Below are 19710 nucleotides of genomic sequence, written 5' to 3' on the forward strand. Positions count from 1 at the left end.
TTACCCTAGTCCATACTGATTATTTTCTGGCCATAAGTGGCTATGGCTTAAGGCTTACCACACTGGAACAGAGCTTCTGGGTTGCTGTTTTCTTGGAATAAGACTGCCGGGCATCTCTTCAGCATCTGGAAGGGAACAACAATATTAATTTGCTTTTTAAAGAAGAAAAGTTATTTCCACGATATGGAATATGGAAATTATAATAGGCTGTAAAAGGTTGTAACAAAATCTGCGTCTTTCAGAGTACAGTCAAACTCAAACCTCTGCATAAGGACCAGCACCAAGAGACCACGTCTAGCGATATAATAGATGTTAAGCAAGGACAACAACAATAACAACATAAGGACTACATATACCTGGCAATATTGTGCTCAAAATTTTGGTGGTCCCTTAGTCATTTTTCCCACTAACAAATAAAGCATTAATAATTTTGTCCAAAGTGATAGCCTGCCTAATGTTGACCATTTTTATGAAGGTAGAGCCTGGAACTAAACAGGATAACACTCAGGCTACCTATAGACAGGTTTGACTGTACTTCTGTATATGTGTAAGTCTGTTTGTAAGGAAGTTTGAAGACATGAGGTGTACTTACGGAGCCTGCCAGACTCATGAAGCCCTCCACCAGATCTGGGTGTTCCCTGATACCTGCAGGGCAACAAGAGTGTTCCGTGTTATTTATCTACATCTTCATCGTTGTTACCCCGCATAGCCCGATCAGGGGCAAAGTAGGGGGGGAGTTGAGGTCCCAGGCTAAGGCGGGCAGGCCTCCAGCCTGGTAGGGCATTCCACTGGGGAATGGTACGGGGGAAGTATGCTTGTGTGTGTCGGTTCTAGCGTAGATAGTTTGAAACTTGAGGTGGTGGCTCCCCCGGGTGCGCCTCTGAGCTGGTTTCAGTAAACCAAGGTTGGTACAGCACTTACATATTATTAAGTTCTTGCCTGAGAGCTAATTGCAACATGAAACAACACATAGAAGTATACAGACAGTGCAAGTTAACAATGGTGACAAGTGGAACAAGTGACTATTCTACGAACTGCTACAGAATGCAATCTAAGCTTTTGGGTTTGACTTCTTTTTTTAAAGTTTAACTGTAAGTTCCAACACAAAAGAACTTGGATAAGTGCAACTTCTTTTGTGTTGGACTCTGTCTCCATAACACTTCCAACAATTATGTCAAGTCGGAAAAGTTTCATGTGACAAAAAAAACTTTCTTCTATTCTATAAAGTATAGGGTCATTGTCTGTCATAATTATAGGTTGTACAGATATTTGAATGAAAAGTTTATTGGATTTTTCCTTTTCAAAGTGTCTTATAAAATCTAGAGTATACTGTTTCTGCTGCAATACCATTTCTCTACTGATGCAGTGATGGTCTACCAAAGTCTTCTTTTTTTTGCTGACACACAGTTTATGACAAGAGTAGTAAAGTACAAAAAAACACTTCTCCAAGCCATACATGTCACAATGGACACAACAATACCTTTGCAGGGCACATTGTTTGGTTGCCAAGGTTTCATAGATTGTACAATACACCACAGGTTGTTTATGACGGCTGTTTTAAGGTTGGGTCGGTACAAAGATCAAGGCTTACCGACCTTACCGTACCGCAGGAATCTTCCACAAGACTTAAGGGGGAGTCGGATTCAAAAAATGCACAGCAACAAAGAAAGAAGTTGTTGTGTTTTCTAAGTGACGATTGAAATCATTTACAGGGAATGTAGCCTGATCTTTGCTGCAGCCAGAGCAAAGTTAAAGTAAACAGAAAGACGAGTTTAAAAATGTTTTTCTTACGACCCTTCCCTGCCAAAGTTTGGGTCTCACTGTTCCGTATGGTAAGGTAAAGGTGAGAGAAGGCTGACTGTTTGCTTTGTACTATATTTGGAAGTTGTTTTTTTACTTTATCTGGGACATGTTTTTTTCTGAAAACATGTTAATCGATTTCATTTTGATGCATGATTGTATCTTGCGCTACGAAACTTTTAACGAAGCAAATACGTGACTAAAAACATGTTTTACAAATCAGTGTCACGTCCTGCATTTTCAATCAGTCAATTGCAAAGAAATGAATCTTGATTCTTTCGCCCGTGACGTCGCGGTGGCGTAGTGGCAGGGTGTTTGGCCCAGAACCCAGAGATCCTGGGTTCGAATCCACGGTCCCCTGATTTGTCCCGTTGACATTATGCCCTTGGTAAAGGCACTTTACACGACTTTCCTCACTTTACTCAGGTGAAAATGAGTACCTAGCTTCGTTTGGGCCATCCCCTGATAGGACATTTAATGGAGGTCCCGTGTTTGAGGAGAGTCACACGCTAAAGAACCCATCACACTTATCGAAAAGAGTAGGGGTCCTTCCCGTGTGAGTGGATCAAACTTAACAGTCTGGTCCGGGTTGACATCTTGAAAAGGTGATAGTCACCTGTTATGTCAATCCTTCGGAATCCACAAATGTGGTAAACCTCATTAAATATGTGTTTAAGCTTCTGTGATTCGATATTGTAAATGTATAGAAATTTGGCATCACTCATAAATTCCATGGTGCACACTATATTAAACTATAATGATGATTGAGAAGAAAGGATTTCAACAAAGAATTCTTTAAAAGTTCAATAAAAGTTCACTAGCACTGAACTTTAGAGACTCTGAACTATATGTGACCCAGTTAAGCCGCTCCCCCATGGTCCAAGGTAAGTTCATTTATTTTCTACATATAGTTTTATGATTAAGAATTCTTTAAAGTTCAACAAAAGTTCAGTAACGTTGAACTTTGGAGACTCTGAACTTCATATGACCCAGTTAAGCCTCCCTCTAGTCCAGAGGTAAGTTCATTCATTACGTAAGGCATTTTTGTGTGGGGAAAAACAACATCACATGTATGAGCTTGTATATTTGTTACATCATTCCACTGTTTCTCTGTTGGTAGGGGCGACAGAACATGGGGCCACTGGTTCTGTATGGCGGCCTGTGTGCCCCGTTTCCATAAAGCGTAGACAAGCTGTTTTAATTTACCGTAATTCGTAGGGAAGAGTTTTTCATCACTGTAATTCATTATGAGATGGCGACATTCTGTGTAATTGCAAATTCAATGTAATGCATACTATTAGATGGTCCTCTGAAATTTAGCATTGTTGTTGGAACCCCCCATACAGGTCCCCCTTATATTGGTACGGTGTGCAAGATCAGCAGAACTTCAATGTTTGATGAATGGGAGGAGACCAAACTTTTGGGGTTTTGTTTTCCCAAACACTTGTCACATTTTGGGAAGTCATTTTCAAATATCGAAGTCATAACATGTTGAAAGACCTTTTATCATTTCCATTTGTTACTGGATGTTAAGTCAACTTTCACATCTTCAGGGCCTGGATCTAGCCTCCTTCGCAGACTTCCTATGAACAGCGGTGTTTATGGGGGGGGGGGGCAAGGTTCTCTGCCAAGGGAGTTGTGTAGACGAGGGACGACGCTGTTCATTTTTATTGGGATTTGCCACATTTGTGGAAATGAACAGCGTCGTCCCTCGTCTACACAACTCCCTTGGCAGAGAACCTTGCCCCCCCCCCCATAAACACCGCTGTTCATAGGAAGTCTGCGAAGGAGGCTAGCCTGGATCCTCTATCTTCTGTCACTCGCTCACGAACTCACTCACAAACTCACTCACAAACTCCTTTGAAGATCAACCTGTTTTCTAGCTTGGTCCAACCACCAGTATTTTCATAACACCAGCGAGAGTGTTGTTGACAGCTGGATACCTCCTGGGGGCATCTTCCAAGGTCAAATATCTGGATCAAGGTCGCCTTCCATCCCTGCTCAACAACAAGAGGTCGTTCACCCCCTTCTGCTGGGAACCTGGCGACATTCCCAACATTCCGAGTGGGAAGTTTGTGTCAGGCTGTGGGACTGACTGCAGCCATACAGCAGTATCCTGCCATGGGCCTGTTCACTACAATATCTTTTCAGTTTTCTTTTCTTCAAAAGGTGTTTTCAAAAACTTATCCAAGGTAATCTTTAAATTCATGAACAACTTTTTATCTCTCCAAAGGATTGTGGACTACATCTGTGGTGTGCATATCATGGTAATTCAATTTGAAGTCAGGACAAATTTGGAGTCTTACAGTAACACTTCTTCCTTCAAAACAAGAGATTGCATCACCTCTCCAGCTGACTGGTCACCTAGCAACATCACTCTGAGGAACCGCCCATATATGGAAGCTGGTGGAACACAACATGTTTTTCTCATGTCCATTGAAACTTGATAAAACCTTCTTTAATTTGACAAGTGTATCCTGAAATTTGACATTTAACAACTGACTGGTCCAATATATTTCTGAGGAAAGTCAAATTTGTGTGGAATAAACCTATAATTTTGTATCATTTCCATAATTTCTAATGACAAGACATAGAACAGTCAGCCTTCTATGATTTTTTTTCTTTCACTTATGTTGCTTGGGATGAGTTGCTTTAAAGCCCTTTTCTTCTACAGACCGTAGATCATCAAAGACTCTATAGAGAGCCTCACCACAGGGTAGAGAAAAACAACAGCCCAGCCTTTAAACCTAGTAAACAAGAGCACATGGTTGATCTACATACTAAAGTCTAGTCTATACCAGCTAACTCACTACGCCAGCTATAGGAAGAATATTTGCCAGGGAAGTTTGGCCCCCAGACAAAGGGTTTGCCAGAGGGTTTCTTTTGCAAGCGCGAAATATTGACCCTCTATTGACCAATCACTCCTTTTTTGCTGAATTCTATGATTTATACCCCAGTAGGAAGGCCTGGTGGAGGCTTTACAATTCTATAAAGCAGGTTAAATAGATAAGTCTTCAATACCCTTTTGTTCTACAGACAGTAGATCATCAAAGACTCTATGGAGAGTCTCACCACAGGATAGAGAAACACAAAGCCTGAGACTTTAAACCTAGTAAACAAGAGCACATGGCTGATTTACATACTAATGACTATGACTAATGATGATGGGATACAAGCAGTGTCACAGGCAGGGGGCAACTTGTTTTCACTAGAGCTAGACCAAAGTAGATAGCTGGTTGTCAGAACTCAGATAGACAGAATAAAACAATAACCAACACATGCTAGTGGTAGCATAGCTTTTAGGTTTAACTATTTTGTTAAGAAAAGATTTAATTAGTGGCAGCATTTAGGTTCACTAGCAATACTACTAGTGGTGATATTTCACCTAGTACCTTTATCCTTTCATGTAAATGTTGTGATAATAAAACTGTATTGATCATGATATGGGCAAGAATAAAACGAATAAAGATCATCCTCATCAATTGCACAATAAAGTTCTTCTACTTCTTCTTCATCAATAATAATGCTGACTTGGAAAACCAACATGAAAACTGAGTCAGAGGGGAAAGTCTTTATCTTGGTTCACCCAGTTTCGGAACCAAGTTTTCCTCCAAGTCCTCTATTTTCATCTTGGTCTCTTGACAAATTTTAAATGTTTAAATGGCTGTGAACCCAGGAAATGATTTTGTGTGGCCCAGTCCCTGTGTGTTTAGTGGTTCAGATGTATGGGTGGATACACATCTCTGTTGTCTGAGATAACAAAGGATGTTGTTGCTATGACCAGGGATCTCTGCGCTCTGATTGGATAAAAAATCCTGCTCTTCCACAGCACCTACTGAGCATGCTCATCACTAGGCGGACCGGGCTATTTATAGATTTTCTCCACTTTGAGTTACTGTTCTTCTGCAAACTCACAAGTTGGTTCAGAACTTCAAAATAAAAATACTTCAAAATGATGAAAAAGCTTTCAGAATATAACCTATTAGTAGTTTACAAAGTATATACTTTATAGGAAAAATAAGACACTATTTTTTTTCACAGAAATATTTGATAAAACATTGAAAAAAAGGCTTTAATTTTTGCTACAAAAAGCTAATACACAGTAATAATTGGCAGGATAAGTTGTAAGAGAACCCAGCTGTTAATTACCATACATATTAATCAGGGCTTTGGGGTTCCTTCAAAACAGGAAGAGAAATCTAATACCTCTGTTGTTCTCAGCTAACAGCTGACTGGGCTTTCAGGAAAGGAGAACCTATTCTGGGGCTTTGATACAGGTCTGTCATCAAAGGTGTTGGTAACAAAGACAAAATGAATGGATAAAAAAGTCACCACTATCTTCATGTACAAAAAGACAGCAGTTTTAGCAAAACAGTTGACAACTAAAAGTGATACTTATAAAAAACAACCAATACTTATAAAAAACACAAGCCATAGACAAAGTTGTTTTTCTCATTCCATATCTTTAATTTTGCTTCTAAAAAAAAATTGTTTTCTGAGCTTGTCACACCATGTTTAAGGCAACAGATAATCAAAAACAATTCTTGGTCTTGTATAACCTGACGATAAAGATAAAACCATCCCTCCACAAAAACAACCCACCATCCAGTCTGTTTACATCAGATAGTCAGCTGGGTGTTTGTTTGTGAAGTCTGACCACAGCTCCGCCCAACAGGAGTGGACAGGGGGTTAATGTTTACATGGCTGTGGTCAACACAAAAACATTTTGTGTCTAACAACCAAAATTTGGAAAATCTGATGAACTAATTGAACTATCCTCTTTTTGAACAAAAATAGCTTCCTATTAAAAACAAACTGAAGCCTTAGCGTTTGTAAGGAACCCAAATGAATCAGGGCTCCCCCAACATCTGCTCGGAGATTATGGTAGTTCTAAAATTCATTTATACAAAATGGAGGCAAACGTCTTATTTCCTTCTCTGGGGACTACTAAGCGGTTTAAAGGGGTTCTAGGATAAACCAGGATGCCTACTCAGCTGAAAGTTAGTCTGCTGACCACTGCTCTGCCCATAGGAGGAAAGTTAGGCAGAACGGCTACTGATTAGAACAGGTTCCACTGTATAGGGGCCAAGCATTAATCTCCAAGCAGATGTTGGGGAGGCTACGTCATCACCTAGAAGGTTATGTTTTCATCAGCGTTCGTGTGTGTGTGAACACGATAACTCTAGAATGCCTGGATGGATTGTCTTCATACTCAGGTCAAATTTTTTTGTTGGGCAAAAGGTTATGAATCATGGACTTTGACAATTTTTCGGTGGCTCTTAGTAAAGGGAATTTCAAGCATATGTACATTCACACCTTAACGGAATCCACCATAATATCAATGGGCAGGAAAACAAGCCCGAGGCTTGCCTAAGGAGTTATCTGAGAGCAGGTAACACACAACCCACGTCGCCACACCTGTGGAGAATCTCAGCTCCTCACTTAAGACATTTGCACACCTTATCAAGACGACTTGTTGACCACAAACACCCGTCTTGAAGATATCGACCAGTGACATTTCAAGGACACCCGTTATTTATAAACTGAAAACTGGGGCAACAACAACACACTAAAACTTAATCATTACCTCCTGGAAAAATATCAAGCAACGGGTCACTACAGATAAAGATATAAGGACTCTACATGAAATTTCTAACATAACATTTTTTCTTTCATGAAAACTGCTATAACACTAACAGATCAAAGTATGCAAGATAATACCAGTGGATGCAAGCTTTTTGAAATGAGAGGGATGAACTGGTTTATTGAGCAAAAAATTTTAAGTGATGAATTTAGCAGTGTTGGTAAAGGATGAAATTCACCATTATATAAGGACCCAAAAACTAAATTTTTTGGCTCTCAAATTTCAAGAAACATTGTCTTCCATTGATTTTTGCTCTGGGAAAGTCTTACCTTTGGGTTGGTACACTCAGTTTCAGGGAATGAAGTCAGTGAATGTACTTTTTTATGTATTAACAGGCAGATTCAGATTTTTTTTACCTTGTAGACTTAATAAATATCTATTTCAAATGTATGAAAACCAAGGGTTTAACTCATGTGAGTTTCCTAACATTTGGATGGGGTCAGTGATTGCGCAACCCCTCACCACACGTTTGGCAACAAAATAACAAGACTGGTGACTCCACGCTTTGGTTCAAAACAAGTTGTTCACATGAAGAGTCTATTGACACAAGACATTTACACACCTAAATGAACAACAGGTAAGAACCATCATAAGGCTTCTTAAGAATAACAATAACATCTTGAGTACCCGCTGGTCACCAAAACAACAAGACGCAAGATTTACACGTCTTACAACAACAAGATGTGAGATTTATGTCTGAGGTGTTTTGCAGGAGATTGAAGGAACTTAACACCACCTTTTGACTTCATGACCTTTCCATTGAGAAAATGGGTGAAGGTTTGTGGTAGTATTAAATGAGTTCCAGACATTAGGGAGTGTCTGTCACTGTTAACACTAATTTGTACAGGGACTCTTTTTTAGGCCACGCCAATTCAATTTGCTGGTTCTTGGAAGTTGGAGTTTACAAAAATTAATCTGAACTGGAATATCAAAATGAAGTATGAGGGGAAAGTTTAAAACTTAAACATATACAGTCATACCAGTACAACTGCCCACCTCCACATGAGGACAACATGGATATTGTGCGTAGATATAGAATTTTCCCCATTGAAGTAAGCATTAAAGGAAACCCAAGCAATACTAGGGCTGATTTCATCAGTCACCTGAGGGGTCTTTTTGGGCAGGTTGTACTTTAGGCTACAGATATACATTGTATATATATAATATACAGCTATATTATGAATGGTCAGATGCCACTCAATTTTTCATGTTGTCTTCATTCTGATAACACAGTAAATGGTTGCACCACAGACTTGCTGAGCTTGCATTCTGTCCTTTCAAGACACATAAACACTAAACGATCCCTATTTGTGGTAAGGGGCATGTTCAAACTTGTCATAACAAACATCAGGTTTCATCATGTTTGTGGACAGGTGGATGAATTTGAAGGTATTTTTTTCATCAAGGTGAATGACTCTGGACTATACACAATATTTATAGGCAGGGGGGGTTAGGATGACATCCCCCCCCACCCCCCATATGCTCGAAGGTCCACTTTTTAATGTCCAAGATTTTTTTTAAGGCGGACTTATTTGTATCACCAACAGGGCTTGAATCCTTGAAAAACTGTTTACTTTGTATCAGATTTTTTTCTTTAGTTTAAAGTCCTCTCAAAAACACAGGAAATGCCATTTCTGAAGGTATGATTTCTAAAATTGGCGCAAGTCTTGCACCTGCGGTGCTCCATGGTCCCTCTCATAGTAAGAAGAACCTCCCATTCCAGGCTACGGGCATGATACACTCTGAATTAATCCAGAAAACAAACAGTTACACAGTTTGAAGTTGCCCTTTAAGTTACCAGAACAAGTCTCAGCTCAGGCCTGTCTCAGCTGTTCTAAAAACATTGTAAACCTACTATGAGTCTGGAACTAGTTACTTAGGGTGCAATGACAGATTCCCTAGCTGATTCAGCCTAACTCCCAACGTACTGTCCATCTTGTCAACACCAGGAGGTACATGTACAGGTAGGTCTGCTGACAAGAGTTTACCGTGCCAGCAGCACAACCTGCCTAACTATACAGAATAGAGAGTTAGTCATTTGGTCAGGTCTACAAGAGGGGTAGCAGAACACCTTACTTACACTTAGTGATCCAGAAGAGAGAGTCCTAACCACTAGACCACTAAATGCTATAACTAAGCCCACAACCATTTATTGTCTAGGTTTTCTGACATTTCAAGTAAACTTTTAGCAAGAGGTCAAAACATTGTGTCGGTGTTGCAACGGTTAGATCGTTGTACTTAGAACCAATAGGTCCCGGGTTCGATGCTCACCATGCCCCGACGTTGTGCCCTTGGGAAAGGCACTTTACGCAATATTCCATGACAGTAGAGTGACGCCACCGAGCCTCTTCAGCTAATTTGTCAAAATGTGTGTCAAAAACCACACTATGGATTTGGTTGCCGATGTGCCAACATCTAACACATTTGCCACCAAGAACCGTCAATTTAAGACACAAAATGAAAAGAGGGCAACTTAAACCTGACTCTATTCACTCTACAAAACTGTGTACAGATTTTCCCCCCAGACTCTGTTTTCAAGCTGATTTTTAAGTTTCAACTTCAGCAAGATAAGAACCAACAAAAAAAAGAGAAGCTGTCGTACCCTGCTGGAAGAGTGAGACGGTCCGACTGGTGAGCTGTAGGAAGAGAGACTGCATGGTCGCGGCGTGGGCCTCCGAACTGTGGAACAGGGTCAGCAACTGGGGAAAAAACAAGCAAGACGCTGTCAGAGATGTTAGATTCTTCTTCTTCTGAAATGTCCATCTGCCGAAGAATCAGCAATTACTGACATGTATCGGGTCGAAGCAGACTACAAGGGCCTCCGAACTGTGGAACAGGGTCAGCAACTGGGGAAAGGAACAAGCAAGACGCTGTCAGAGATGTTAGATTCTTCTTCTTCTGAAATGTCCATCTGCCGAAGAATCAGCAATTACTGACATGTATCGGGTCGAAGCAGACTACAAGGGCCTCCGAACTGTGGAACAGGGTCAGCAACTGGGGAAAGGAACAAACAAGACGTTGTCAGAGATGTTAGATTCTTCTTCTTCTGAAATGTCCATCTGCCGAAGAATCAGCAATTACTGACATGTATCGGGTCGAAGCAGACTACAAGGGCCTCCGAACTGTGGAACAGGGTCAGCAACTGGGGAAAGGAACAAACAAGACGCTGTCAGAGATGTTAGATTCTTCTTCTTCTGAAATGTCCATCTGCCGAAGAATCAGCAATTACTGACATGTATCGGGTCGAAGCAGACTACAAGGGCCTCCGAACTGTGGAACAGGGTCAGCAACTGGGGGAAAAACAAGCAAGACGCTGTCAGAAATGTTAGATTCTTCTTCCGAAATGTCCATCAATTACTGACATGTATCGAGTCAAAGCAGACTGCAAGGGCCTCCGAACTGTGGAACAGGGTCAGCAACTGGGGAAAAAACAAGCAAGACGTTGTCAGAAATGTTAGATTCTTCTTCCGAAATGTCCATCAATTACTGACATGTATCGAGTCAAAGCAGACTGCAAGGGCCTCCGAACTGTGGAACAGGGTCAGCAACTGGGGAGGGAACATGCAAGACGCTGTCAGAGATGTTAGATTCTTCTTCTTCCGAAATGTCCATCAACCACTGACATGTATCGGGTCGAAGCAGACTACAAGGGCCTCCGAACTGTGGAACAGGGTCAGCAACTGGGGAAAGGAACAAGCAAGACGCTGTCAGAAATGTCAGATTCTTTTTCTTTCGAAATGTCCATCAATTACTGACATGTATCGGGTCAAAGCAGACTGCAAGGGCCTCCGAACTGTGGAACAGGGTCAGCAACTGGGGAAAAACAAGCAAGACGCTGTCAGAAATGTTAGATTCTTCTTCTTCCAAAATGTCCATCTGCCGAAGAATCGGCAATTACAGACATGTATCGGATTGAAGCAGACTGAAAGGGCCTCCGAACTGTGGAACAGGGTCAGCAACTGGGGAAAAACAAGCAAGACGCTGTCAGAAATGTTAGATTCTTCTTCTTCCAAAATGTCCATCTGCCGAAGAATCGGCAATTACTGACATGTATCGGGTCGAAGCAGGCTGCAAGATCCTCCGAACTGTGGAACAGGGTCAGCAACTGGGGAAAAAACAAGCAAGACGTTGTCAGAAATGTTAGATTCTTTTTCTTCCGAAATGTCTATCTGCTGAAGAATCGGCAATTACTGACATGTATCGGGTCAAAGCAGACTGCAAGGGCCTCCGAACTGTGGAACAGGGTCAGCAACTGGGGAAAAAACAAGCAAGACGTTGTCAGAAATGTTAGATTCTTCTTCCGAAATGTCCATCTGCCGATGAATCGGCAATTACTGACATGTATCGGGTCGAAGTAGACTGCAAGGGCCTCCGAACTGTGGAACAGGGTCAGCAACTGGGGAAAAAACAAGCAAGACGTTGTCAGAAATGTTAGATTCTTCTTTTTCTGAAATGTCCATCTGCCGAAGAATCGGCAATTACTGACATGTATCGGGTCAAAGTAGACTGCAAGGGCCTCGAACTGGGGAAAAAACAAGCAAGACGTTGTCAGAGCTGTTGTTGAGCTGTTAACTCTAGCTCCAGGACTTGTCCAGAAGCTTATGCTTAGCCTACATAGGCCTGTTTGGGTTGCTTGGTTTTTGGTTGATGGGTAGGCCTTGCCATATTGTCAAAGCATCGAGATTTTGGTACAACTTCCAACAATGTGAAACCTTCAATAAAGAAAGTTATGCTTAAAAAAGCAGAAGTTGGTTTATTGCAAAAAGCCATGTGGAGTACTGCACTTTGAGGGATGGCATTGTACACCTGATGCTGGGATATATGTAGCCATGGGAACAGTGTTGCTAGGATACTGTAGTCATGGTAACTATAGCTCACCTGTTTAGCCATGTCGAGCACTGCACTCTGGGGGATGGCGTTGAAGACCTGAACTAGCAGTTCTGACAGCTGGGCCGTCATTGGCGCGATCTCGTCTTGGAGCGTCCGCACTGCTCGCTTGAACATCTCACACACAGCCTGGATAAAAAATTGAGGAAGTTTGGGTTAGCATATATATAGACATAAAGATTATTGCTACATATTCTTTTCATTGGATTCAACATCAAACCCAAAAATATTCTGTATTCATTTGTTTGTGGGTTGGATAGTTGGCTTGCAGAAGAGATACATGTACATTCCACATGAGTTGGACATTGTATTTCTCGTCATCTGTTTCTTTACAAAAGTCAGAGGTTTCTTAGCCTGACAAATCGCGCTCCTAGCGGCCGGCCAGTCCTGTAACTGCCAGCCCCCTAACCTCCAGCCGAGAGCTTGTGTAAACACAGGCTGAGAGGGTTCTGATTTTGCAAGATCTTGGTCATTTGTTAGTTAGATAGTTGGTGTGTCTACAAGGTAATTTAAAATAATTCAAATTTTGTGGTTTGTGTGAATGCCTTTGCCTAACTGCTTGGAATGTTAAAGCACCCTGAGGTAGTACAACTGCTCCCCCATGCAACTTCAAAACTAACTGCAGTGGCTGTCACCAAACTTAAAATAATGGTATTTTTATTTGTGTAAACGACAGTCATAACTTCATTATTTCCACAGACATCCAACAGAGTGATTGAAACATGACTGATTAAAAACTAGGTAACACCCCACATTCTTGTGTGTTTTTATCAACAGGGTATCCTCCAGACAACAGCCCAGTGCTTCTGGTATGTTAACCATCGCTCCACCTCCCGATGTGACAAACACCCGGAGTTCTGCTGACCTTTTGTTTGTTTACATCACATAACCGGTAAACCGCCTTGTAGACTGGGGATAAAACAGCAGTGCAATACATGTAGGTGCATATTAAGACTGGACTGTAAGGTTTGGTCCACTCATGCCGGGATGGACTTTTCTTTTCGATATTGTGGTGGGCTCTTTAACATGCTCAAAGTGTGGCTCTCCTCAAACATGGGACCTTTGACTCAAAGGTCCCATGTTTGACTAAAGCTACATATAAGGTAGTACTCATTTTGACTGAGTCAAGTGAGGAAAATCAGTTTTAAAAGTGTTTTTCCCAAGAGCACAACATTGAGGCCTGCTTGGCATTCCAACCCAGAACCTTTAGATTCTAAGTCAACAACCCTAACTACCTGACCATCTTGCCCCCCTGCCAACCTTTGCTTCCCTTATCAGTGCCGAACAGATTAGAGCGATGCTTGTCTATTGTGTGAAGTTGTTTTGGACTTTGCAATGCTGATTCAACCCCCCACAAACACAAACAACACACGCATTTGTACTCCTTAATGTGAGGATTGGAATCAATCATTGTAGGGACTGAACTGTAGAAATATTTGTTCAATAGCTGAGTCACTGGTTCTGGAACCTTCTGACAGCTACATATATGATAAAATGCAATATGGTTTTTGTGGAATAAGAAAATAAAAAGTGGTCGAATTGCAATCTTACGGCAGGCTGTAAGCTGCACATTTCAATTGATAATGGATGTATAGTTCTGCACAATTCAATCATTACTGTAAATCACTTTAATATAGCGGCAGGAAAATATAGCGGTTGGGGAAAATGGAGTAGGTCACGGCGCTTACTTTTAACGGTTTGAAGAAACATTACTGTCTCAAATACTAGAATCAAATATTTGCGATGATGAAATTTTAGCGGTTGACAAGTGACCATTAAATCAGCTAAAATTAAGTTACAGTTAACAAATCAAGAATTACAGTATGATTGTCATTGAAAAGAGCATGCTTCTCTGTTGTTCCCTGTCTCGCAGGGTTAGATGTAACAGTTGATATACATGTACAGTCAAACCTGTACAAGTGACCACCTCTACATAAGAAACACATGGCCATTGTGACCACTTTTTGGTAGTCCCTTACTATGTAATAATATCTAAAGTTACCACCTGTCAACATAGACCAGATTTTAACTTCAACTGAGCTTTTGGAACGGAACGGCCCCAAAGACGCCAGGAAGTTCCACTGATCAATGGTGCCACCTAGCGGCTCTCACGTAAACTGCAGCATCTATTGCAACTAACAAACAGAGGGGAAAAGACCTCTGACAGTCAAGAAAGCTTGCGCTTATTGCTTCTACATTGCACATTCAAGGCTTCACACTAAGTCATGTAGATGTTTTGATTACTCGTCATGAGCGTGTACAATTTTTGCTGAAAGCAAACAATTGTTGAGAGAAGTATACGTCGCAATAAAAAAACATTGTATCTTCCAAGACTGTGAAACATCTAAAAAAAGAATGCATGTTTTTTACAGGTTTTAAGTTAAGTTTGTATGTTAGCATAATCTGGAAGATACATGTATAGTCATCTTAGAAAGCGTTAGATTGGCTCACCTCTATGACTCCTGTATCAGCGATCCACTGGGACACAAGTCTCTGCACTATCGGGTACACCTGCTGCAGTACCAACAGAACCTGCAAGGGGGCACACATAACACAGTCACCAGGGTGGTACTTAGAAATGGCAACAGGCTGTCCATAGAAATCAGCAATCATTCTTACAGTATGTAGAAACACAGTACTTTATTAATAGGCACACATTTAATGAATATGATCTTTAACATAAAATTGATGGCATCCGCAAGTCTCTCTAGAGTGATGTGTAAACTTCGCATCAGTGACCACTCCTTACACATAGAATCTGACGGCATTACCGTACCCCTCTGAAGAATAGAACATGCGAATTCTGTGACCATTTACTGTATATGTTAAAAATGAAACCCATTTTTTTACGCTATTGTTCTTTATATGAAGATGAGCGCCAATCGCTGTTTAAGACAATAAAATTAGACAAAAAATGTGCAAAAATGTCAAAGCAGGACACATTTATATACCTGATGTCATGTAAGAACGAACATATAATAGACAAAGTATGTGCTCATGTTTCCAAATGTTTCAAAAAGAGAGAAGAAAGTACTAGGTGATCAACATCAGTTTAGCAATAGTCCACAGTTTGTCTGTTGTTAGTTTTTTCAATGTTAGAATGTAGCATCTTATCAATTCATATCTTGTATTATGCTTCGTATAGACCACATGTGGTCATCTGTGCATTTAGCCCATTTGGGCAGGAATATGCAATAAAGACTATCATTATTATTAATGTCAAAATCAATATTATGAGAAGTAAATCACTAATAAATTGAACGTAATCCTACATGGGAAACATTAGTTCTGTACTTAGCATTTGGTGCTCAAAAAGTCTTCCTTTTATATGTTTTGAAACACTTCAAACAGTTTGTCAGGGAGAGAGTTTTATGATTTTGAAGAAAGAAGCTGTTGCTATAGAAGGACTTTGAGACTGATATTTGGACACCGTAATGATATGAGCTAGAGGAGAACTTACATGTAGTGGCACGCTGAAAAGCTCTCAATGTTCGTAAATAGTTTCATCAGGTTGGTAAGTCACTGAATAAAAATACTCTTTTACACAACCAAGTGATTTATTCAACCAACGTTTCGGTGACCATCTGTCACCTTCCTCAAGGCAATTCTGATAGGTTCACAATTAGCACTGCAGCACAGGTGTCGTTACTTATAGATGCGTTCCTAAACTCTGGCCTGGAGCACAGAGGGTGGGATAAGGTGAGAAGGTGACAGATGGTCACTGAAACGTTGGTTGAATAAATCACTTAGTTGTGTAAAAACTTTTTATTCAGCTCTCAATATGTTTTATTTTTAAGAATCATCTCTCTTCTATTCTCAAGTCACTCTCTGGCTTACCGGTTGCGGTTCGTCGGCGCGAGGTTTGGGCTGTCGTTTCTCCGCTTCTTCGCTTTCAGGCCTCCTGATGTCCAACGACGAGAACAGCATAGACAACATGTTCAGCTTCTGTACCACGATCGCTTTACTGGAGGCAGAGGGCTGGAGAGACACAAACAAATAAACAAACAGATAAACATCAGAGAGAAAACATCAGGCACAGCATGTTCAGTTTCTGTACTGGTATCTCTGATTGTCTTGACTCATGATCACTAGTTTGTCAACAGATTAACTTTTTTGGTCCAAAAACTATTTGAAACAGACAAATCTTTGACTACTTGTGAACCTGTTGGTAAAGTGAAGTCTTAAACTGTTGCACATAACAAACTGGAGTCGTGTGGTTGTTTGGTTGCCTTGCTTGACTAGTTTGTCAACAGAATCAGATGAACTTCTCTGGTCAAAATCTTGACTACATGTATACAAGCACCAGTTCATGAAGCGATGTCTCGAGTTGCTGCACATAACAAATAAACACACCTAGAGTATTGGAGATTCTTTTTACACAACTGGTATTTCTCACCTGCTGACGTTTCGGTGTCTGTCAGACACCTTCTTCAGAGCTTCTGACTGGAGTACTGCTTCTCACCGCTATAAGTAGCCGATGTAGGTGGCGCTTACATCGGCTACTTATAGCGGTGAGAAGCAGTACTCCAGTCAGAAGCTCTGAAGAAGGTGTCTGACAGACACCGAAACGTCAGCAGGTGAGAAATACCAGTTGTGTAAAAAGAATCTCCAATACTCTATGTTCTACCAACCTGATGAAATTATTTTCGGAAATAAACAAACCTGTTCGTTGAGCGAGGCCTCTAGTTGCTGCACATGCGGCCCCAGGATTGCGTGGAGATAGTTAAGTATGTCCTGTACTGGTAGAACTGACAGCAGACTGCCAACAGCGTGCATCAGCCGTATACTGTCTTTGGCCTGGAGCACAGAGGGTGGCATAAACATATTACAAACTCTGGTAACTGAGGCATTTACTTGTTTATTACGATACCCTTTAGTCGTATCACCACTACGCTTCCAGGGTTCACCATACATTATAAACATACAGACATTCTGTATCTGTATCTATATAGCCAGTATAACCGCCATTAGGCGTAACACACCAGCTTCGCAGGCACGCGGCGCGGCAGCAGCTGGTCATATTACACCGAACGGTCTGTTACACCTCTTTGTTCTCCTTCATTGAAAAAAAGCTGCTGGATGATCGCTTGAAACGTCCGAGTTTACAAATGTATTAAATCCAGTAGTAATGATTCAATTTTATTCCTCTTTTCCCGATCTGGATGTCTAATATTCACAAACATACAGACATACAGTCTGCAAGACTAAAAGTGTACAATACATAATCATATTAAAACATAAGATATACAGAATGTTAACTTACATGTAACACAGAATTAATGTGTTAATGTAACAGGACTAAGTGGACAAGAAATTTCTTTGCACAAAAGCAATGAGTTGATACCTAAATAACTAAAAAATTTGGTCATTGGCCATTGGTGATTGAGAACAAAAATCTTCATGTACATGCAACAATCGAAAAAAACATGCCATAAAAATAAAAATTCTTCATGACGGATTTAGAATTACATTGCTCTTGTACTTACCTTCATAATATTTCCTGTTAAAGCATTCTGAAACAGATGGAAGAAATAAAGTAAGTCAACATTTACAGGCAAATGCAGAATAGCTACAAATGCTGTCTTAAATATACAGTTACATGTACTGTTAGTAACAACTACACCAAAGAGACTCAAACAAGGAAAGTTCTTAATACATCAAAATCCCTTAAAGACGTACCTGGCAGGCTGATAAGATGTCGTTAGCAAACGGCTGCATGTTCTTGGCGCACTCTTGGGCCACATCCTTCAAGGTCAAGGTGGAGGACAAGGTTAAGTCGGGGTTAGTGAACCCAGACAGGATGAGGGGAATCAGGCCGCTCAGGAGCTCAGGGTGGCTGTTTAACCACTCAGCATACGCTCCTGGGAACAAATAAATGAGGATTGATATGCCCCCTGGACAGAGCTGCATGGAAGAGGGGTGTGACGACTAGCCGGCTGCTGCCCACCCCTGTGTCAGGGACCCCGGCAGCAGTTTAATCAAAATACCGGATACTACTATGATATGTACATCGTACAGCCACAGTACTACTAAAGGCCCCAACACACACACACACACACATACATACATACATACACAAAAAACAATATCTCCATTTTTCATGGAGATAAAAAAACATTATGAAGAGTCATAACATCTACACAGTTAAGACCTCCTACCTATAGTGTACAGCGTAGTCTCTGCTAGTCTAACATGTGTGATGGGGACTTTAGGGATGAGGTTGAACATGTTGAGGATGCACTGATCACTGCACTCCTCCGGGTCCACACTCTCTCCTATGGACAGGAACGCATGCAGGCAGCCTTCTGTGGGCTGAGAACAAGGAAAACAACTGTTATATTACAGGGTTAGGGTTAAACAGGGTCCACACTCTCTCCTATGGACAGGAACGCATGCAGGCAGCCTTCTGTGGGCTGGGAACAAGGAAAACAACTGTTATAGTACAGGGTTAGGGTTAAACAGGGTCCACACTCTCTCCTATGGACAGGAACGCATGCAGGCAGCCTTCTGTGGGCTGAGAACAAGGAAAACAACTGTTATATTACAGGGTAAGGGTTAAGCAGGGTCCACACTCTCTCCTATGGACAGGAACGCATGCAGGCAGCCTTCTGTGGGCTGGGAACAAGGAAAACAACTGTTATAGTACAGGGTTAGGGTTAAACAGGGTCCACACTCTCTCCTATGGACAGGAACGCATGCAGGCAGCCTTCTGTGGGCTGAGAACAAGGAAAACAACTGTTATATTACAGGGTAAGGGTTAAGCAGGGTCCACACTCTCTCCTATGGACAGGAACGCATGCAGGCAGCCTTCTGTGGGCTGAGAACAAGGAAAACAACTGTTATATTACAGGGTTAGGGTTAAACAGGGTCCACACTCTCTCCTATGGACAGGAACGCATGCAGGCAGCCCTCTGTGGGCTGGGAACAAGGAAAACAACTGTTATATTACAGGGTTAGGGTTAAACAGGGTCCACACTCTCTCCTATGGACAGGAACGCATGCAGGCAGCCTTCTGTGGGCTGGGAACAAGGAAAACAACTGTTATAGTACAGGGTTAGGGTTAAACAGGGTCCACACTCTCTCCTATGGACAGGAACGCATGCAGGCAGCCTTCTGTGGGCTGGGAACAAGGAAAACAACTGTTATAGTACAGGGTTAGGGTTAAACAGGGTCCACACTCTCTCCTATGGACAGGAACGCATGCAGGCAGCCTTCTGTGGGCTGAGAACAAGGAAAACAACTGTTATATTACAGGGTTAGGGTTAAACAGGGTCCACACTCTCTCCTATGGACAGGAACGCATGCAGGCAGCCCTCTGTGGGCTGGAAAGGCATTTGAAAACAATTTCATATTACAGAGAGATATATTTATTCTCCCAC

General features: G+C 41.4%; 1 protein-coding gene across 1 annotated transcript in view; it reads right to left on the reverse strand.

Annotated features, from left to right (window-relative positions):
- Positions 1 to 19710, reverse strand: part of LOC136445036 (importin-13-like) — a 52217-nt gene that overhangs the window by 15249 nt on the left and 17258 nt on the right. The window contains exons 25-34 of the mRNA XM_066442883.1: positions 18490 to 18643; positions 18011 to 18192; positions 17818 to 17844; positions 16994 to 17128; positions 16169 to 16309; positions 14783 to 14863; positions 12323 to 12460; positions 10047 to 10143; positions 593 to 645; positions 59 to 125 (exon numbers count right to left, since the gene is read on the reverse strand). Coding sequence (XP_066298980.1) covers positions 59 to 125; positions 593 to 645; positions 10047 to 10143; positions 12323 to 12460; positions 14783 to 14863; positions 16169 to 16309; positions 16994 to 17128; positions 17818 to 17844; positions 18011 to 18192; positions 18490 to 18643 — 1075 coding nt within the window. The remainder of the gene's footprint in view (positions 1 to 58; positions 126 to 592; positions 646 to 10046; positions 10144 to 12322; positions 12461 to 14782; positions 14864 to 16168; positions 16310 to 16993; positions 17129 to 17817; positions 17845 to 18010; positions 18193 to 18489; positions 18644 to 19710) is intronic.

This window comes from Branchiostoma lanceolatum, chromosome 11 (assembly GCF_035083965.1).
Source record: "Branchiostoma lanceolatum isolate klBraLanc5 chromosome 11, klBraLanc5.hap2, whole genome shotgun sequence".
In the NCBI taxonomy this organism is placed as follows: Eukaryota; Metazoa; Chordata; class Leptocardii; order Amphioxiformes; family Branchiostomatidae; genus Branchiostoma; species Branchiostoma lanceolatum.